Source organism: Protopterus annectens, chromosome 8.part0 (assembly GCF_019279795.1).
Source record: "Protopterus annectens isolate FY-2018-M chromosome 8.part0, PAN1.0, whole genome shotgun sequence".
Taxonomy (NCBI): Eukaryota; Metazoa; Chordata; order Ceratodontiformes; family Protopteridae; genus Protopterus; species Protopterus annectens.
In genome coordinates, this window is record NC_056741.1 from 607,234,569 (window position 1) to 607,257,717 (window position 23,149).

General features: G+C 43.7%; 1 protein-coding gene across 1 annotated transcript in view; it reads right to left on the bottom strand.

Moving 5' to 3' along the window:
- Positions 1-23,149, bottom strand: part of FAM3A (FAM3 metabolism regulating signaling molecule A) — a 1,301,271-nt gene that overhangs the window by 559,809 nt on the left and 718,313 nt on the right. Inside the window, exon 5 of the mRNA XM_044080097.1 lies at positions 19,362-19,485. Within this exon, the coding sequence (XP_043936032.1) occupies positions 19,362-19,485 (124 nt within the window). The remainder of the gene's footprint in view (positions 1-19,361; positions 19,486-23,149) is intronic.

Here is a 23,149-nt window from a genome sequence, read left to right on the forward strand (position 1 = left end):
GGGGGCTCATGGGCTTGTGACTGCATAACACCCCTCCCTGTCCAAGGTGTATCCCCCCCCCACGTGTCATATACCGACCCTGTATGCTGTGTCATCCTACACAACCTATCCTCCACGAGCATACCTACTCTCCTTATTCCACATTCCACTGTCACCCTACGGAAACAAAAGGCCAATCGGTTCCTAGAACAACATTTGCCCCATACATAGCTGTCCATTTCACACACATGTCCACTGGACACATGTAACCCTTTTAATCATCGCCGTCGTTCGGCTGTTCCCATTAGGGGTCGCCACAGTGGATCATCTGTTTACATTTCTTCCTGTCCTCTGCATCATGCTCTTTCACACCAACCACCTGCATGTCCTCTCTCACCACATCCATAAACCTTATCTTAGGCCTTTCTCTTTTCCTCTTATCTGGCAGCTCCATCCTTAGCATCCTTTTCCCAATATACCCAGCATCCCTCCTCAGCACATGTCCAAACCAACGCAATCTCGCCTCTCTTGCTTTGTCTCCAAACTGTCCAACCTGAGCTGACCCTCTAATATACTTAATTCCTAATCCTGTCCATCCTCGTCATACCCAGTGCAAATCCTAACATCTAACTCTGCCACATTCAGCTCTGACTCCTACCTTTTTGTCAATGCCACCGTCTCCAACCCATATAACATAGCTGGTCTCACTACCCTCTTGCAGACCTTCCCTTTCACTCTTACTGGTACCCATCTGTCACAAATCACTCCTGACACTCTTTTCCGACCATTCCACCCTGCCTGTACTCTTTTCTTCACCTCTCTTCCACACTCACCATTACTCTAAACTGTTGATCCCAAGTATTACTCATCCACCTTCACCACCTCTACTCCCTGCATCCTCACCATTCCTCTATCCTCCCTCTCATTCATACACATATTCTGTCTTAGTCCTGCTGACCTTCATTCCTCTTCTCTCTAGAGCATATCTCCACCTCTCCAGGGTCACCTCCACCTGTTCCCTACTCTCACTACAGATCACAATGTTATCTGCAAACATCATAGTCCACGGGGACTCCTGTCTGATCTCGTCTGTCAACCTGTCCATCACCATTGCAAATAAGAAAGGGCTCAGAGCTGATCCTTGATGTAATCCCACCTCCACCTTAAAGGCATCCGTCACTCCCACCGTAGACCTCACCGCTGTCACACTACCCTCATACATATCCTGCACCACTCTTACATACTTCTCTGGCACTCCCGACTTCCTCATGCAATACCACAACTCCTCTCTAGGCACCGTGTCATATGCTTTCTCTAAATCCACAAAGACACAATGCAACTCCTTCTGACCTTCTCTGTACTTCTCCATCAACACTCTCAAAGCAAACATTGGTGCTCTTTCCTGGCATGAAACCATACTGCTGATCACTAATCATCATGTCCCTTCTTAACCTAGCTTCCACTACTCTTTCCTATAACTTCATGCTGTGACTGATCAATTTAATCCCTCTGTAGTTACTACAGCTCTGCACATCACCCTTATTCTTAAAAATCGGTACCAAAACACTTTTTCTCCATTCCTCAGGCATCCTCTCACATTCCAAGATTTAATTAAACAATCTAGTTAAAAACTCCACTGCCATTTCACCTAAACACCTCCATGCTTCCACAGGTATGTCATCTGGACCAACAGCCTTTCCGTTCTTCATCCTCTTCATAGCTATCCTTACTTCCTCCTTGCTAATCCACTGTACTTAAAGATTCACTATCCAGACATCATCCAACCTGCTCTCCCTCTCATTCTCTTCATTCATCAGCCCCTCAAAGTACTCTTTCCATCTGCTCAACACATTCTCCTCGCTTGTGAGTACGGTTTCCTCATTATCCTTTATCACCCTTACTTGCTGCACATCTTTACTAGCTCGGTCCCTCTGTCTAGCCAATCGGTACAGGGTCCTTTTCTCCCTCCTTAGTGTCCAACCTTTTATACAACTCTTCATACGCCTTATCCTTAGCCTTCGCCACCTCTCTGTTTGCCATGCACCTCATCTACATATACTCTTGTCTACATATAACTCTAACAACATATGGGTCTATGGGTGTCTGCACATGTATATATCTATATGTGGGTATGCATATGTATTCTGTCTCTGTATGCATCCATTTGTACTATGGAGAGGGAGAGGCTTATCTTTATGTCGCTATGGGTAGATATACACACACATACCTCTACATATATACATCTACATCTGGTTATTACGTTCCTTGCCATATAGATTACACTTTGCTGCAGTGGGACTCGTGGTGGGTGTGGCTGCTCGGTGGGTGACGTCTCTGCCCAATGAACACATTTGCTTACATCCCTGGGGCTGTCCATATAGGCCCACATCAGCCAACACCTGCACACCTAGACCCATAAGTAGCTACCCATAGTTCCCCCACCCACACCTCCTCTACAGCACCTATCCTTACTCTGGGTCCTGGTCGGTTCTGAACACACCACTACACGCTGCCCACTCACCACTTCATGGGACCCATTTCACACAACTGTCTCGACCCATGGGTTATCAGACTTTCCCACTCTTGTTTTCCGGGTATGTATACACCCCAGCCAGAATTTTCGGTTTATCACCTTCTTTTGATCTTGCCAATTTTGGGGGTGTCTCGCAAAGGACGCTCCTGTTTGTGTTCCAAGATTAGAATTCATGGATGCACTGTGCACCCCCCCAGTTGTATCCTGCCTGTGGTCTAGGGAGCAGTGGACTCTCTACATTGTTTGTGTGTATGTTTCCCATGTCCAGCTGAGAGGGGCGGTGGAAGGTTATGCTACGTGTTTCATGTTTCTTGCTTGGGCCCCTAACTTCCATTGGCATAGCCTGTGAGCATATGTCATTCTTGTGTGCTGTTTCCTATCATAGCTGTATATCTGTTTATATCTACGCGCACACACACACACACACACACACACACATATATGTGTGTGTGTGTATATATATATATATATATATATATATATATATATATATATATATATATATACATATATATATATACACACACACACACACACACATATATATATATATATATATATATATATATATATATATATATACACACACACACACACACATATACATATATATATATATATATATATACATACACACACATACATACACACACGTGTATATATATATATATATATATGTGTGTGTGTGTGTGTGTGTGTGTGCATCTGTAAAGCAATGCATACACACTTACATACGCTTACTGGTGTTTATATATGCTTAAACCTACTTACTAGTGCCTTATTCATTATGACACTGACACTTAGCTCCAGTTAACTTTTAATTGTTATTTTGCAGGTTATACAACGGACAGATGTCACAATATGTTGATGCACAGATTACCGATGTTAAATGGTATGTGATGCAGTGGGATTCGGAATGGAAATGTCTGTTCGTTAGGCGGCTGCTCTAACCAACACTACTGCTGTGCTGCTTTATTTGCATATATACCTATATACCCATGGCCCCTGGTTCCCCAAACACCCACTCCGATGCCTCCCTAACACTGCAGTAATCCATTCTCCAGTTGAATTCGCGGTGTATCCACACCACTACACATTGGCCACTCCCTACTCCTGTAGACCCATCCCATCGGTTGACTCACTCCACGTATCCTCAGAACTCCCAAACCTTTAGTCCACAAACATTGGTGACATGAGCGACCAAAAGGACAATATTCACAATTTTTGGGTTGTCCCACATGGGACACGCATGCCTTTATGTCAAGATTAGACTCTATACTTCATTACATCCTTACTCCTTTTAACAAGACACTACAATAAATTAATAAGTATGACTATGTGGTAATGCACATATTACACATGAGAGCCTAATTATGTATGTGTTCTGCGTAGTTCTTTTACACATAGACCGGTTTACTAATTGGCGTTGCCGTAGCAGGCAGATCACAGGAATGATTCCATGTGTGGGAAAGCCCTCACATTTGATTTTTTTTCAGCACAGCACTGACTTCGGACATTGTACACACTTAAGAGTTTTAGCAGTTTCGTCCTTTCCTTCAGCACAACCTATTATTCTATCTACTGTCGAGGGCACATTCATATTTATGTCTGAAAATGGAATGAATGTGTTACAGAGAATGTACTTCTACATATAGATGTCTGCATGTGTGTATGCATATATACTTATAATGAACTCGCTGACCTCCATGGGGCAGTACCAGCCCATCCAACCCTGACACGCTTGGCTTGGCTCCATAATTTCATACCAATAGTTCCTCTACTCCAGCAGAGTTCAACATACATGCATACCATCCATTGTCCAGTTGTTATCGCAGCCATGACACACCTCCACACATTGCCCTCTCCCGAGCGTTAGGGGCCCTACACGTATGTGGTCCCAACCTATGTATTCTCAGGCTCTCCCACCATTTAGTCCTTGATCATACGTGCCCTTGCTTGTGTAATGGTCGGATGGCCAAATTGCCTATCAATGTTTGGGTTGTCCCACTAGGGACTACCCTCTGTGTGTAAAGTAGACTTAGCAGAGCAACAATGTTACTCCCACTGGTAATATCCGGCCTGTGGTGTGACTAGCAGTGCTTTGCTCATTCCTGCCCAGCTTGATATGACATACGCTGACAGCACTATATAATACTGGGGTTGCTGTTGATTCCCTTCTTATTCCTTTTGTATGCTTTATAGTTACGTCGTTCTTCCTTCATAGATATATATATATATATATATATACACACACACACACACACATATATATGATATATATATCTGTACATACTTGTATACATTTCCTTTGCTGGGCACTGCTTAGACCCACGCAAGTGCGCTCAGACTTGCTTACTGGTACTTATATATATGTTTACTGCTGCTTATTTGTGCTTACACCTGCTTACTAGTGCCTTATTTATTATGACAGTGCCACTTTGATTGAATGATATTTAAGTTAAATATCTCATGTGATACTCATGTCAGTTTTACAGCAAAACGACATTCATTCCACATGGAAAATGGTATGTGCTATTGTTGGGCTCGAACCGTGAATGCCTGTTTGTTAAGAGGATGCTCTAAACACTACACTATTGACATTTACGTTGATTCCGCATGTTTTTCTCTATTTGAATGAATCTGATGTGTAAGCTACACTTGGCGGAGGGCAGCGACGGGCAAACATGCTGCGCTTTGCTTACACCTTCGATATTGCAGCAATTCAAATGTATAATAGAGACACGGGGAATCTAATTGTGAAAGTTCTAGGGACAGAGCTCAACATTCCACTATGTGCTTGTGTGTTTACTACTTCGATTTTATTTCACTGTTCGTGGACACTCTTGTATGCTTAATATACATTTTGGTATTCACGGACTCTAAATTACTGACTTCTATTAGAGGCAGGCTCTACTAGTAGGCATAGTAGGTTTTGCAACTGTCGGGACATGTTTACGCCTCCGTAGAGCACTTGTACATGCCGCCTAAACTTGCACACATTTCCTGTGCACGTCAAGGGTGCGTTGGCACGCCCTCATACTTATTCATATGGCACTGCTGCACCATCTGTAGTGAGGACACTCGGCGCAAGGCTAAAACCGTCCTTGTGCCGAGCTTCTCGAGTCCCAGGGAATGTCTCTGTATAACGGTGGATTACTGTTCTTCTGCCGGTTGTGGTATACTGCTTCTTCATTTTGATGTACTGAAAAAAAAAAAAAAAAAAAAAGGTTTTGCGGCACTTTATACCAACAGAAAAAAGTCCGGCCAACTGGACCTTTTTCTGTTGGTATTTTGTGGGATTTACAATGGGCACGCAGGTTGGGCTGGGCCAATCAGCATGCAAGTTTTCGAATAGTAATAGGGAGTCATTGCATAATGTGGATTTTTTTTTTTAAAAATTAACAATGAATGTGTGAATGACCTTTCCAATGTGGAACAGTGGAAGGTACAGTTGTGTAGGTAAACTTACCATAACAGCAGATGTTTGAATAGACCACTGTTGGAGTAACTTAAGCTATATAGGTTATATCTTGCTAACGCTATGACAACTGGCCATCATCCCAAGCTTTAGGGCACCTTCCACACATCCTAACCATTGAAGGGCTCGAAGAGAGTCACATACATCAGTGGTTAGGGCATCAAACCTTCAGAGCTTTCTTGCCGTAGAGAATGAGAGAGAGAAACCCTGACTTATTGGTACATACTAGGACAAAAGGTACATCCACAACTTGCAACAAACATGATGACACAAGAAAGGAGGATGGGGAGTGACCCTACTGCAACAGTGATCTATTCGAACATCTACTGCTTTGGTACATTTACTTACACAACTGTACTATGTTATCATTAGATCAGTGTTACAGATATTCAAGAGGCCAATGCCCTTACCGATCTTGGAGTAATTCTCTGATATAGTTTTCTAAACACTATCCCCTGTTCCCATTTTTTTCATCCTCTTCCTTCTGCATTACTCTCCAATTCCTCCAGCTCAGCTTTTCCCCCATCCCTTAACTAAGCCCTTTTTCATTGAGACTCCTCTTTTGTTTTTTTTTTAGCCTTTCCTCCTGTATCATTCTTTCATCCCTTCAGCCCCTGCTGTCATATCTCTGAGCTTAGTTTGAATTTCCCAACTGAAGGTGTTCCAGCTCGTTATATTTACCTTTTGCATTTCCAATGTCTGATGTTCTAGTTCCCCACCATAAGCCACCTGCTGAAGACCTAGTTAATAAACCATTCAGTTTGGAAGAGCCAGTGCCTAGATATTACTCTGGGGTTTTCTAGTACTACCCTGACTTGAATTTGGCATGGTCTGAGTACAGCATTAGGCCAGTCTCCACTGCCCCAAACACGTCCTTATGTTCTGTCAATATGTATGTATTATGTTTATCTACATAGATAGATACAAAAGCACACACACATTATATATATATATATATATATATATATATATATATATATATATATACATACACACACACATATATATATATATATATATATATATATATATATATATATATACACACACACACACACACACACACACACACACACACACACACACACACACACACACACATATATAGGTTCATAGGTAGGTACTAGGCTATTGGCTCTAGGGCCTATATAAGCCTAGCCAAAAAGGTACCCTGGCTTTCGCCACCCAAGAAAATTATTTTCATGTGCCCCTGTCAAGTAGTGCCACAGAAGTGATCCCTGGGGTGAATTTCCTATCTCCCATCCAATCATCAAGATTTTTCTTGAAGAGTGCTAATGAGGAACTTTGTTTGATATAGATAGGTAGTCTGTTCCAGAGTATGGGAAGTCTCTGGGACAGGAATCTATCCCTCCAGCATGTTCTGTTGATTGTGGTGACAAGGTTTAGGTCCCTAGGGATTGGGATTTCTTTAAGTAGATAATGTCCAACAGCTCTGGGTTTGACATAGCTTTGTACGTTAGGCAGAGATCACCTCTGAGTAGGCGATATGCGATGGAGTAAAGCTAGAGTTTTTTGAGACGGTCTGCATAGGGCATCTGTTTGAGGCCGGTAATCCTCTTTGTGAGGTACTTCTGCGGCCTTTCTAATTGTTGTAGATGTCTTGTGAGATACATACCAAAAGGGGCATTGTGCTCTATAATGGGTCTAATGAGTTTCGAGTAGAAAGGAATAATGACCTCTTTTTTTCCTGGATGAGAAACTTTTTGTGATGAGGTGTGCCAGGTAGAAGGATTTCCTGACTACTGTGGCGATGTGATTATGAAAGGAGAGACTACTGTCCACCTGTGTCCCAAGATCTCTTATCACACTTTCGGTGTTAAGTAGACTACCGCCTATGTGGTAGTTCATGGGTGCAGAGTTTTTACCAAAAGGGATGACAATGCACTTTTTGGCACTGAGCAGAGCTTGAGGTCATGGCTTTGACACCAGGCATCTGTCTCAGTGAGGCCCTTTTGTAGCATGTCCACATCACTAGGAGCTTTGATTATGGCTCCTAGTTTGCAGTCATCTGTGAACTTTGTTAGCAAAATACCTTCTGCGTTAGCCTGTACTTCTGAGAAGTAGATACCAAACAGGAGAGGACCCAGGATTGAACCCTGTGGTACTCCACTTGTCACTGGCCTGAAGTCGGATTTGGAGTCTGCTACTTTCAAAGTGTGGGTTCTGTCAGTGAGCCAGCTGGCAACCCATCTTGTGACATAGGGATTTATACCTAGTTTAGTGAGTTTAGCTTTAAGTCTAGAGTGGGGGATGGTGTCGAAAGCCTTGGCGAGATCTAGATAGGCCGTGTGAACCACCTTACCCTCATCTACGGCTTTGGTGACCACTTCAAAGAAGTCTATCAGGTTTAGGAGACATGATCTGCCTTTTACAAACCCGAACTGGGTGGGGTCCAGAGTTTGGAGACTACCAATGTCATTGTTTATAAGTTCCATGATGATATGTTCCATATCCTTGCAGACCAGGCTCGTCAGGCTAATGGGGCGGTAGTTCCCCCTTTGTGGAGTGGGATAACCGTCGCTGTGTGCCATTCGGTGGGCACAAAGCCTGAGGTGAGGCTATGATTGAACATGGTACTTAGGTGGGGTGCCATTTTGTTCTGTAGTTCGTGAAGAACGCAGCCGGGGATGTTGTCAGGTCCCACTGATTATGTGTTCTTGGCTTGTTTTTGGCTTTGGAGAGTTTGGTTTTTACCTGTGCAGCTGTGATTACAGGAACTTTGCATTCTTCCGGTATAGAGATGGGCCCTTTAGGGGCTGAGGGGGGGTAAAGTTAGCAATGAACCCATCTGCCAGGATGTTGGCAATATCAGTTGGTTCTGTATATTTAGTGTCATTGTGCTGTAACTCAGAGCAGATCAGAGTGTTGCCAATGAGATGCTTGACATAGCTATAGAATTCTTTGTGGTTGTCTTTAGAATCAGTGGTGATTTTGTTTTCGTAACTAGCTTTGGAGGATTTTATGAGGGATCTCACCTTTTTACTGAGGTTGACCAGGGAGTTCCTCCAGTCATAAGATTTTACTCTTTTTTGGAACAGTTTCTTTCTTCTGTTGTAGAGTTTTTTTACGGCAGAGGACCACCAGATGGCTTCCTTTTTTTGGAGGATAGCATCTCTGTTCTGTTAGGGATTGCACGATCCATGCACTCATTTAAGTGCTTATGAAGTGCATTTGTGTAGGACTCAGCAGTCATACCTCTATTGTCAGTCTGCATGGGTGTCGTGAAGTTCACCACTTCTGTCTTAAAAAGCATGAAGTTGGCTTTGGAGAAATTGTTTATAGTAGTTTCCCTAATGGGGGGTGGGGCAGGATGTGGATGTCTAGGGTGATTAGCTTGTGGTCGGATCTGACCAACGAGGAATTGACCTCTGGTGTGGAAATCTGGCTGCCCATGTTGGTAATGACCAGGTCTAGGATATTGCTGCCCCTGGTGGGGGTGTGGATAAGTTGATCCAAGGCTCTGGAATTTATAAATTCCAGAAAACATTGAGCAAAAGAGTTGGTACATGAGTAGTTTTCCCAGTTAATGGTGGGGTAGTTGAAATCGTCCATTTTTAGAGTGTTAGGTTGTACCCTATTTTCCAGTGTATCAAGAAATGAGGAGTGGGAATCCTGGGGCAAGGTGAGGGATCTGTAGCAAGCTACAATTTGGATTGCAGTCTTGCCCAGAGTTAGTTGCACTTGGATAATCTCGGATGCATTGTGCTGAGCAACTAGCCTGGAGGTGTGGATATCCTTAATGAATATGGACATGCCTCAGCCTTTAGTGTTTCGGTCCAGGTTAGGTGGCCGAAAGGTGTGGTATGAATTACAGCCTTGTAATGCAGGGGTGCTCTCTGGAGCCTTGAACCAGGTCACCACACAGATGTCGATGCTCTCCATTTTAAGGAGTGCCTCGAGTGAGTGCTTTTTGAGGTTTAGACTTCTAGCACAGAGTACCATTACCCTCAGATTTTGCTTGCTTGCACCTGTTACGGTGGGGAGTTTGTCATTTGAACCTTGCCTAAGAAAGGCACTATAGGGGTGGCAAGAGCCTTAGCCAGTATCCAGAATCCCAAGGGCGATGGGTGCAGGCCATCTCTGGCACAACATCATGCTCTGTCAATCATGTCATCCCAGGCAGACAGATACTGGATCCACTTAGAATGACACCAGTAGCTTAGCAAATTGCTGAAGTCAATCATTTCATCCTTGTACTGTGGTATCATTCTGGGTGATGGCAGGATGCTACTCAGGGCTATGGTCATACCTGACTTGGTTACAAGATTGGACAGCTCCTTCATGTCTCTCTTCAAGTAGTCCAGGGAGGCATGTCTCAGGTCATTCACACCAACATGGACAATGACAGTCATATTGTACTTGTGGAGTGACCTGAGTGCGTGCGTTATGTGGCGGATCCTGGCACCCGAAAGGCAGCTGACAGTAACTTTCCCCTTGTTTAACCTGGTGAGTGGAACATCAGTGTGCCTGACTATAGTGTCACCTATGACTAGAGCACTGGGTACGTTGTTATGATTTATGGGCTGTGGTTGAGTGGCACACTGAGTTTGTGGGCTATGTGGCATTTGGGTTGCATTGGGAGGTGGAGGTTGCTTGCGATTTTGCTTTGGAGGTCCCTGTTGCTTGGGCAGATTTTTATTGAGAGCCTCTATGAATGTAGGTGTGTGTTTTGCAGTTCTGTGTGTGTTTTGGTGGTGTAGGTTTTGAGGGACTAGGTGATGAGTGTGGTGTGGTGCAAGTGTTCACCATCTCCTCTTGACTGTCTAGTCCAGTCTTGGGTGAAGACAGCTTTGCTTCCAGTTTGGCTATATAAGTGCGTCTCTCACAGGTTGCAGTGTTGGGTGGTAGGAGGAGAGGGTTGTCTGTGTACATGAGGCAATCGCTGCATTTCCCCATATAGAAAGATACACACATACATTTTTCTATTCTGGACCACATTTTCCATCACATTCTGTAGTATACATAAACTCTGATCAGTCTGTTTCTGGTTCCAAGACCACATCTTCATTTCCTTCCCTATATGTATAATTGCTTTCATGTCTCTTGGCTGTACCTCAACTGTTCACAATCATTAGACTTTTCCCTTTATGTACATTCATCCACCTACACCTTTCTCTTACTTGTGATCTCGCTTGAATTTCTTGACACTCTCTTCCTTCTGCTCTTCATCAAAAAGTGAAGCTCTTATGTTAGTCCAGTCTTTCCCTTGAATGCTTAGATCCTCCACCCCTTTAACTCCAAATTTCTAACTATACACATTAATAATTTCTTCCATGGTGAGAGCAAATGCCCTTTACTAGATCGCACAGCAAAGGAAGCTAAATCCAAATACTTCCAGAAGTGCATAAATGGCTTCCATGGGAAGGAGCACCCTGCCTCACCCCTCCCCCAAAGAAAATTTTCAGATTTTTCTGAGGAGAAGGCAATCAGACTAGCTACACAGAAGATTGTGTCGGAGAGCCTTCTCCTTTCAGTTTGTTATCTTCTCTTGTTTAGCTAATTCTGGCCTCTTGTCACGCATGACAGTCCCAGAGATGATTATCTTTCTCAAGGTAATAAAAGTGCTAAGTTTTAAATCTTTGTGGCAGTCCAAATGAAGCTCGATACCTGTGACAGTTCTTCACATCAATTTCCTTTCTCAAGCAATTCAAACAGTGTGAATTCCCAGCTTTTAATCTAGTAAATGTAGGAACATCTGACTGTTTCTGTGACTTGAGTATCAAACATTGCAGTTTTCCAAAAAAATCTATTCTTGGGTCAAGATCCAAATGGTACAACCTGCAAAAAAGAAATGGGGAACATGGGGATTTGGCATGCACACCTTGCCCAATATGTGACATTATTATTTACAGTAGCATGAGGTCTTAAGCTCAGAAGGTTCAGAAATGTCCACATATCCTGCCAAGCTAAGAATTTCATGAGGAAATCCAAAAAATATCAATTAAAGAGGACATCCAAAGTCAGATCTCAAGTCTGTAAAAATGTCAACGGTGCCTGGATAAAGGAAAGCAGTCAAATACCAATTTCCAGAACAGGAAACCATTAGGCAGTTGTATCTTCAGCATTGAAATGACTTATAAAGATCAACTTTTGTTTCATATGTGATTAGAGGATGCCATTCAGGTGACTTTCTTTATTCACATAGCAATAAGAATTCCCCGCTTTGAAAACCTTGAAAAGGCACAATAAGTTATATGGGTAGTTGAACACAAAATTATTTTTTAGACATGATTTTTCATCTTCCCATCTCATTAATGTAAATGGCAGAAATCTTTTCTGTAACCCCTAACTCCACACTAACGTGGGTGACATAAGCATTCTGTTGCCACAAGTATCCAATGCCCATCTCCAGAGGTATGTGTGCTCCCTAACAGATGCTCACTAACATCTGCCATCACGGGTTTGGGATATCAAGTCTAGTCATCTGCCTATGTGCAAAGCCTCTGCCTGCATGGGAGCCACAGCTAATCGGGAACTACCTCTCAATGGCTGAGCTAGCATTAGGTGTTCACTTCAGACCCCCTCCCACCAAGTTCTTCCAGTGCCAGAGATGCAATTCAAACCAGGCTTGTCTGAGTCAGGGCTTTATTACTCTGTGACAAAATGCCAAACAATACAAAAGGAATGCTAACAAAAAAGTACAGCGCATCTGCTCAAACTTACTGACGTCTGCAGGTAGAAATAAAAAAGAAGTTATGTGCTTACCATAACGTTCCATGTGAGTTGTTCATCTCGCCTTCATTCTTACACATGGGTTCAGAGCCTATCGGCTCCGAGTTGGCTGCTTTACTAGCTGAAGATCTCAGAGTAGCTTGAGGCCAGGTCCCTATCCCATGATGCTCTTTGTCCTACCTCAGATCTAGTTTGCTGAACCCAGCATGAACAGATATAACCCAAGAAATACTCCAACTGGAGTAAGAAGTCCCAAAACAAGACCACCAGACCCCAAGTCTACTCATTCTTCGAGACCCTGGAGGGGGAAGGCGGGTGGGAATGTAAGAATGAAGACGAGATGAACAACTCACATGGAACGTTATGGTAAGTACATAATGTCTTTATGTGAAGTTGTTCAATCTCGCTCTTCATTCTTACACATGGGTAGCATCCCAGGCACCCTAATCCTGGGTGGCTCAAGGTAGTATATTCCTGAGGATAGTGGAACCAAAGGAAGCCCTGTCCTCTTTGTAATGAGTGATAAAGGTATGTGGCTTAGACCAAGTGGCAGCAGCATATATAGTGTCCAAAGGCAATTGAGCCGCATAAGCAGAAGTGGAAACAGCCCTAGTGGAATGTTCCTTCACGCCATGCTCTTATGGTTTGGTTTGCTGAACAGTATATAAATTTAATGCAGTCAGTTAACCACTTGGAAAGGGTAACTTTAGAGACTGGTAATCTTTTCTTAGTGTCAACATGAGATACAAAGAGTTGGTCAGATCTTCTAAATTCCTTTGTCCTGTCCAAATAGAATCTCAATTGTCTGTGGACATCAAGTTTATGCAACAAGTACCCCAACTTATTAGAATAATTACTAAAAAAGGTTGGAAGTTTGATAGTTTGATTCTGGTTAGTCTTGGAACACACCTTTGGCAGGAATGAAGGATTAGTCTTCATTGATGCTCTGTCTGGGTGAAACACCAAATATGGGGTCTGACAGAAAGGGCTTGAAGCTCAGACACCCTACATGCTGAGGTAATGGCAACCAAGAAAATAGTTTTCCAAGAAAGAAACTTCAAATGGCAGGATGATGCAGGCTCAAAGGGGGAGTGATAATATGTGACAGCACAAAATTTAGATTCCAGGGAGTAAAAGGTTGTCTAATAGGCGGCCTGAGATGAATGGTACCCTTCAGGAAGGCCCTACATAATCTGTCAGACATCAAATTAAAACCTTCAGCTCTGAGGTGAAAATTTGAAATTGCAGCCAATTTGACTCTAACAGTGGTAGCTGCACCACCTTCATGAAAAAGCTTAGATAGGAATTCCAGGATACTAGCAATTGGGGCAACATAAGGATCGATGTTATTCTGGGAGGCCCAAAAAGCAAATCACTTCCATTTACTAACATACAACTTTCTGGTGGAAGCTTTATGCGAAGATAGAAGAATATGTTGTACCGCAGAAGAAAATTTGTGTGACCTGGCTAGGTTGGGAATCGGAGCAGCCAAACTGTCAGTCTGAGGGAACGAAGGGAGGGATGGAGGACCCCTGATGAATGTGTCAGCAGGTCTGGAACTGGGTCCAGAATCCAAGATTCCTCCAGTTGATAGAGTCTGAGGAAGGGGAACCAAATCTGTCGAGGCCAAAAAGGGGCTATTAAGATTACAGTCCTTCCCAGGCTTTTGGCTTTCTGCAAGAATTTCGTAATCAGTTGTTTAGGTGGGAAGGCATACAGGAGTCCTGGCGGCCAATCCTGTACGAGGGAGCCCCTTGGGCTGTCCCTGGAGGGGGATTCAGGGCAAAGTAGCTTCTGCATTTGGCATTCATAAGGGATGCAAACAGGTCGCAGGAAGTCTGGCCCCATCTGTGGAAAATCATCTCCGCAACTTTGTCTTTGAGAGACCACTCGTGCGGTAACAGAATGGCTCTGCTCAGTTTGTCCGTTATCATATTGGATTTCCCTGGGATATGCGTTGCTATCAGAAAGTGCCTGGTGTATACTGCCCACTGCCAAATTCTCAAGGCCTCTCGACACAGGGGGTAAGACTTGGTTCCCCTTGCTTGTTGATGTACCAGACCACAGACATGTTGTCTGTCTGTATCACAATTGTCCCTAGAGGAAGAGAGTTGTGGAAGTGCTGCAACGCCAAAAGCACTGCTCTCAGCTCCAGAAAAATGATGTGCAACTGTGCCTCTGTCTCAGACCAGGTGCTTTGGGCTGTTCTTCCCAGAAAAAGCCCCCCCCCCATCAGAGAAGCATCCATGGTCACCGTGGCCGACGGCGGGGGAGAAATAAATGGTCAACCCACTGTGACTTGGTGGCTGGTCAACCACCAGCGAAGATCCTCCTTGCAAGAGTCCGTAATCAAGAATGACATCAGAAGTTGTTGGTAAGACCACAGGGTGAAGAGTAACCATTGAAGAATCCTCATGTGCATACGTCCCAGAGGAACTGCTATGAGCGTAGCTGCCATGGTACCTAGTAGCTTCAGTACTTGAGAGGCCGGTACTTTTCTTCTCTGCAAAATGTCTGAAACCTGGTTTCGGAGAGTGGCTATTCTGTCCAGGGGCAATTTTATTGTGGAGGTGGTGGTATCTAGTTCTGCTCTGATAAAGGAGATACGCTGTGATGGCGACAACAAAGACTTTTCAAAATTGATAGTGATTTCCAACTGAGAGCAGAGATTGAGTGTGTGACCCCTGGACAGAATTAGTTGATGCCTGGAGGTGGCGGTAAGGAGCCAGTCGTCCAGATATGGAAACACTCTGAATCCTAGACTCCTCAGGTGAACCGTAACCACTGCCATACATTTGGTAAACACTCTGAGGGCTGTTGAGAGTCCAAAGGGCAGTGCTCGGAATTGGTAGTGACTGGCTCCCAAATGGAAACGCAGATGACCTCTGGATGGTCTGGCCATTTTGATATGGTAGTATGCATCCTTGAGATCTATAGAGCACATCCAATTGCCCATTCTGAGGAAAGGGAGAATAGACTGAAGCGTGACCATCCAGAACTACTACTTTACAAATGTGTTGAGTCTGCTGAGATCCAAGATGGGCCTCCAAGTCTCCTGTCTTCTTTAGAACTAAAGAGAGTCTGTAGTAAGTTCCGGATCCTATCTGGTCTGCTGGGACTGGCTGGATGACTTTTACTGCAGCCTCTGGATTTCTATGGCTGCTTGATCCCTGAGACTGGATGGAACATCTGGGATTTTTTTCCGAACAGGTGGGGTTTCTAAGAATGGGATGGAGTAACCTCTGGTAACGATGCTTTGTACCCAAGAATCTCTTGTAATTCCTACCCAGGCATCCGGATACAAAGCCAAGCGACCCCCGACTGCCTCCAGGGTAGGACAATCAGGCCTCCTTTCAGGAGCACTGATAGGGCTTACCAAGGAACTGATCCCTGTCGTCCTAGTTCTGTGGACCCCCTCTGCCGCCAGGGCGGTGCCTTCCATTATTACCCCCTCCTCTGCCCCTGTAGGGGGGTTCACTACGTGTGTTCTGGAATGCTCCTTGGGACTTTCGGAACCACATTTTTCCACCTTTCTGCCCTTTGGGGTATGGTCTGGTAGAGGTGGAAAACGGACTCCTACAGCAGATAGAGTCTTTCCCTCTTGCTCACACCTAGTGAGAGTCTCCTTGACTTTGGGCCGAAAAGAGACGAGCCATCGAATGGAGGTGCTGACAAAGGAAGACTTGAAGGCTTCCACAAAGAAGCATAAGCGCATCCAGGAATATCTCAGAAGCGCTATTGCTGAACCCACTGCCCGAATGGAACCATCGGCTGCATAGGAAATGAGCCGCATGGACGAGTTAACTATGGAATTAAGGGTATTAAGCTGGGCTGTCACCTTTTCAGAGACACCTCCATCTGTAGTACCCTGCAGAGCATCTCAGAGCTCTTTTAGGAGATCTCTTTGAAGACGGGTAAAATGAGCTAAGTAGTTAAGTGATCGCATAGCAAAGGTCGCAGAACTAAAGATGCGTTTCTCGTACCTGTCCATTGTCCTGGAATCCCTATTAGGAGGATGGACAGTAGAAGAGGTTTCGGACATCTCTTTCTTAGTGGCCACCGCCACCATGGCATCAACCAGAACTCCCTTAGTGAGGAACATCTTGTCTTGGAGGGAGGTGATAAACTTGCTGGGCCTCCGAGGGACTGGGTCCATAGTATCAGGAGACTCCCACTCCCTTCAAGCAACCAATTTCATTAATTCGAAGGGCGGAGTCACCCCGGAGGTGGAAGGTTGAGACCCAAAGGCCTTCAGGAGCACCGACTCATCCTCAGTAGGGCTGACTGCCAGTCACCCCTCTGCTTAAGGACTTCCAGGATATCGGCAATGGAGATATCCTCCGAGGGGGACCCTTCTGATTCCTCTAAGTTGGTGTCTGATGTCAAAGACTCCTGCGGGGAATCTAAATGCCTCCTCATAAAAAGTTTCTTCCTGGGAATCTCATCAGTGGGAGCTTCTGGTGAGGTCTCAGTAGAACAAGGGTCACCCGATGGGGTTACCTGAGGCTCCGGGTCTCAACGCTTCACCAGGATCTGTGATGTAGAGGCACAAAGCGGCACTTTAGGGGAAAAGGAGGAGGGACCTGATGATGTGCATGTCTTGGACGACATAACCCTCCTCATAGCATCGAAGGCTCCACTGTTCTGACCAGAGGAAGTCACCGGTTCTGAAGACAGCAACCTCCCCAGCACCGAGACAGTGGGCTCCAACCAGAGGACGAAGCAGAGTGCATCCTCACTGACGCCCCGAGATGAAGGGTCGAAACCAACGCATCAGTTCGACCCCCCCCCCCTCAGAGCCAACCAGAAAGTGTCAACTCCCAGACTCTTCCAATGGTACTGAAGAAGTCAGGGTTGAGGGAGCCGATGGCACTGTAACGGGCCTTGGCTCCACAATCAGATCCTCCTCCCCCGGCTCCGAAGGCTCGGCAAGGAGGAGGAGTCACAGCAGGTGCGATGGGTCTTAGGCCCTGAAACTGGTTTGGTCAACGCTGATAATCTTGCTAGTACCGGGTTCTCAAGAAGCCTCTGCACCACCTGGTCCACATCAGAGAGGGTCCTCGAAGAACGAGTCGAAGGAACCAAAGAAACCACCGATTGAAGAATAGGCAATCTCAAGGTTTCGAGACAGACTCCGAAATACTGGCTCGCTGTATGGCTCTGAAGAGTGCGGAGCCGGCGACTGCACCTTCACAGTAAGACTCAGAGCCGATGACTTGGGCTCCAAGGAAGCTTTTAGAAGACTTCGACCCCTTCGATGACTTGGAGGGTCTGGTCAGCCTTGTCCAAGGACTCCTGAACATCCACCAACTTCCTTCTTCTTTCAAGCAAAACCCGGCTACTGAAGGAATGGCAGATAGAGCAATCCTCCTGGAGGTGAAATGGCCCCAAACAATAGACAATTCACATGGGTGTCCGTGATGGACATTTTTTGCCTGCATTTTGAGCACTTTTTAAATCCTGATTTTTGCTTCTCCTTTTAATCAGCCATACTAGGAGCACACCAAAAGTAAGCAGTAATCTGAAGAAAAAAATTACTGTATAACAAAAGCATACACAAACACACCGCAAACTCTAACTACTGTATAAACTCTAAGTTGTTAGACCACTGAACTATAAAAATCTGAAGTAACACTAAAATTTTATATCTAATAACAAGCTAAATACACTCTTCCACCGAAGACTATTCTTAACTATGTAAACACACACTAAACAGGATAGGGAACTAATAAACGAAGGCACGGCCAAAGGCCTAAGAGCAGCCGCTCTGAAAAGGACGAAATCTCGTCTAAAACTCTGGAAAAAAAAAAAAAAAAAAACTAAAGCAAACAAAGGCTAACTAACATCAGTATAACAGTATAAAGAGTAATTATCGAAAGAAAGACTTGGTTATAAAGCATAAAGTTAGAAAAATTTGTCACAAACTGGCCCGAGCTCTCCAACGACCTCTGATCTATTGCAGAGACAAACTAGATTTGAGGTAGGACATAGAGCATCATGGGATAGGGACCTGGCCTCGAGCTACTCTGAGATCTTCAGCTAGTAAAGCGGCCGACTCGGAGCCAAAAGATCGGCTCCGAACCCATGTGTAAGCATGAACGGCGAGATTGAACAACTTCACATCATACGTTTTAATGTTCCTTGAGCAGAAAGAAAATCTTTGAAGGAATCACACTCTTCAGTGACACTCCAGTTACACTCTTTTGTGGGATCTGATGTACCAACACTCACTCACTGTGCTTTTCCCAAATGTTATACCTTATTTTTTTTGCTTCCCTTACTGCTGAAGTATTCTGACTTTGCAAATTCAAAGCACATAACTGCAGTACCAGTATACCTTGACTTAGTTGCAATATTCACCATCCCATTCCTTGTTGAGAAGTAAACTCACCAAAGAGATCTGATTTAAATAATTTTATTAAAAAGGTCATCAATGCTGCACACTGCCACCAAATTAACACACTCACTAAGCAATGCACAGCTGTTGAGCACTGTGACTCCATCCACACATCTATTAATTCAAAAGAGCACTGCAGTTTAACATTTTGAGACATGCTGGGCATTATTTTTGCCATAACAAACTGTTTTCTAAGATGAGTATACACATGCTTGATCCAAACTTTCTCTTAAATAACTTAAGCAGTACTTGTATTACTTTAGTACACAGCTTTCACTTACATCTGATCCTCCAGGCAAATTTTTGGCCCTATTACGTTGGCAGCTCCGCTTACAATTCGAAAAGCAAAGTGTTTTTCTGGACAGGGAATTCTTAGGCCACACTTGTACTTCTTTGGTTTTGGATCTAGGTTATAAAATAAAGGCTGTGTTAAAGAGATAGAAGAGGATCTTATTTCAGTACATTACAACTCTTTTGCCAAGAAACAGATAAATTACCTCTGAAAAAGAAAAGTATGCATTACAAAAGTTCATTAAAAATGTACAACACTGTTTTACAGAGCTGTTCTCAACTCTCTCTTAATTCTGCACGTCTCAGTTTAAATACTACATGAAAATCACTTAAAAGAGAACTACAGGAGTTACTAAAACCCTGTGTCCACTCCACAACCTGGTGATTCAGCTTCTTGAAGTCCTGCAACCCCTTCCCTTGCAATCAATCTGAAACCCCTTCCCTTGCAGTCAATCTGTACAATTTCTCCCAACTCAAATTCTCCAACCAAACCAAAAAAATTCAGTACCCCGGTACCATCATAGACCAGATCCTAACTACTCACCCCAAACTTATCCCTAATGCTGGAATACTACCAGACCCTCTCAGTGACCACCTACCAGCCTTCACCAATCGTCTCACCTCCCCTCTGTAAAAACACCACCACCATACTCAAACCCGCAACCTCTCCTCTTTCAACCCTCAAACTTTCTTAGAATGTCTAAAGCATACTAACTGGACCCCTCTAAAAACACTTCCACTTGATAGTGTTGTATCTTATTTCAACCAATCATTCCTCACTCTTCTAAACCAGCAAGCCCCCATAAGGACCAAATGCATCAAAACCAATCCCTGCCCAAAAAGAAACTAAACTTACTATGTGCCAGTGTGACAAAAAATGGAAAATATCAAAAACAAAAAATCTCCAGCTCCCTGCTAGAATTTAAGCAACTTCAGAATTCCACAAAAAACTAACAAGACCGCAAAGCCTACTACTACAAACTCCAATCCATGCACTCATCCAACCCAAAAAAAGTTCTGGGACTCCATCTCTTCCATTCTCCACCCTAGTAATAAAGATAACCCCTGTCCAGACCCCAGCCTCGCAGACCTAGAAACTGCCACCCAATTCAACACATTCTTCATAGATTGTATCACAAAACTATTGTTCTCTTTCCCACACACCCCTCTAGTCCTCCCCATCCCATACCCCACCCACCTCCCTCCTTCCCTTTCAGCCTCTCACCCATCCCCACAAGTACAATAAAAACTCTTCTCAAACTTAGACCATGTCGCAACTCACCAGACAATTTACCCTCAAACTATCAGCAGAAAGCATAGTCTACCCCCATCTCTATTCTTATAAACAGATCCATACAAGAATCCTATGTCCCTAAAACCTGGCGCCATGCTTGCATCATCCCACTCCACAAAGTCAGTAAAAACACAGACACCACCAACTTCAGACCCATCACTATACTCTCTTCTCTTTCTAAAATACTAGAAAAAACTATCCATGCACAACTCATGCCTTACCTAACCCTAAACAAACTCCTCTCCCCCACTCAATACGGCTTCCCCCCTGGCCACAGTACCATGGTCAGCCCTCCTTTCCTTTCTTGAAGCCATCAACATAGCAAGCGACAATGGAAAATTCATAACACTATTTTTAGATCTCTCTAAGGCATTTGACACCATCTCCCACATGTTATTCCTATCCTAGCTCTTCACCCTACATCTCTCCCCCACCACCACAGCCTGGTTTCTCCAGCTATCTCTCCGAATGCCAACAAGCTGTCCAATGGAAAACTTCAACCTCTCCCTTCCTACCTACACCCACAGGAGTTCCCCAAGGTTCTATTCTGGGTCCTCTACTCTAACATATTCATAAATAACTTCCACCTACTCCATTCCCGAATCCTCAGTCATCCAGTAATCCAGTATACAGATGACTCACCCATTATATGCTCAACCTCCTGCCCCACCAAACTGCTACTAAAAACCCAACTAGCCTTCTCCAAAACAGAAACCTGGATGCAAGCCAATCACCTAGCTCTTCATGCTAATAAAACAAAACTAATGATCTTTACCCCTTCCAGAAACTCTAATACCGACAAACATTAATTCTCCACACTTAGCCAAAATAACACCAACTTGGAAATCATTCCCTATACCAAGCTACTAGGCATCATTATTGATGAAGACCTAAAATTTGATACCCACATACACTCCTCAGTCAAAAAAAACATCAAAAAATCAGTCTCCTCTACCGACACAAGCGCTACCTCAGTCCCCCTAACTGGCAACTCTTGCATCCACCTTCCTTCTCCCCTCACTTATGTATGGTGCTCCCCTGTTCACAAATCTCCAACTTGGCCTAAGATCCAAACTCGAATCCTGTTACAATAAAATATGCAGATTTGCAACTATTCATCCCATCACTGCCACTCCCTGGACACCCTCAAATGGCTCGAACTTCCCAACTACTTGAAATATCTCCAACTTTTAACTGCCCACAAGCTCATCCTCAAACCTGAAAACTGTCCCTCTCTCGCTGCAGCCTTAAAACCTTACATACCAAACCGCTCCTTCAGATACGAAAACCAAAATCTCTTACAAGTTTACAACCCCCCCCCGGCCAACTACTACTATCCTGTTCCATAGCAAAACAGTGGAATTCTCTTCCCCTCCATTCTACGCAATCTAACCATAACTTCAAATCTCACCTGTTCTCCCACTTAACTAAATGGGAATGCCCTTGTCACGCTCCAACTTAAACACCCCTCTACCCTACTATATCCATAACTTGTATCCTATACCCCCCACTATAGAAATCCACTCCCTTCTACTGATGTACTACTTTACCAGTACATGTATACTTATTTCTCAATTCTTAATATATAAGATGATACACTACCTATGATGTACTACCATCGACAGTACCAGTAGGCTTTCTCAACTCTCAATGTGCACCTAACCTACTATGTTAAATAACTATACATTAAATATTTCCAGTTTTCTGTTTTCTAGTACATGTATGCTTCTTTCCCAATGCTCAATGTATAAGACGGTCCACTACCTATGATATACTATTTACAGTACCAGTATACTTTCTCAACTCTCAAAGTGTACCGAAACTATGTTCAACAACTATATGTTGTATATTTTACATTCTGTATATTTTTCAAAACTATGTGCATCTTGCAACATGTAAATATTGTATGAATTTTACTTGGAGCTTTTCTCCCTGGGCCTCCACTGAAAATGGACTCTTCTTGGCCCAGTGGACTTCCCTGGTCATCAAATTGAAAGAAATAAACTAATTAATTAAATTGAAATAAATAAATAATTGAATGAATGAATGATCTCCTGTGTTACCTATATAAATATTTTAATTTATACTCTGTAAAATTATAAATTTTCTCCTGTGAAGTCTGTACACTGAAAAATGACTTGTCATGAATTATCTCACTAACCTGGCCATGCTCTTCTATATGAAAATACAGCAATGTGATGCTCTTACAGCAGAAGATATGTAAAGTCTTTCCCTGATTTTTGTTCTCAACTGATGGGATTTTGCCACTGGTGATGTATCTGACCAGAAATACATGATCTGCAGACATATGGCTTGACCAGAAATACATTACCTAATAAGCATGTCATTGTAATACTTGATTTACTAGTACTGGTCACTAAGAAGCAACCTACACAAGTACAGACAGTATTGAGCCCTCAAGTCTGTGCTTTAAGAAGTGTCCAGTACTGTAGAGTACAGAATTACAATATCCTGGACACTTGG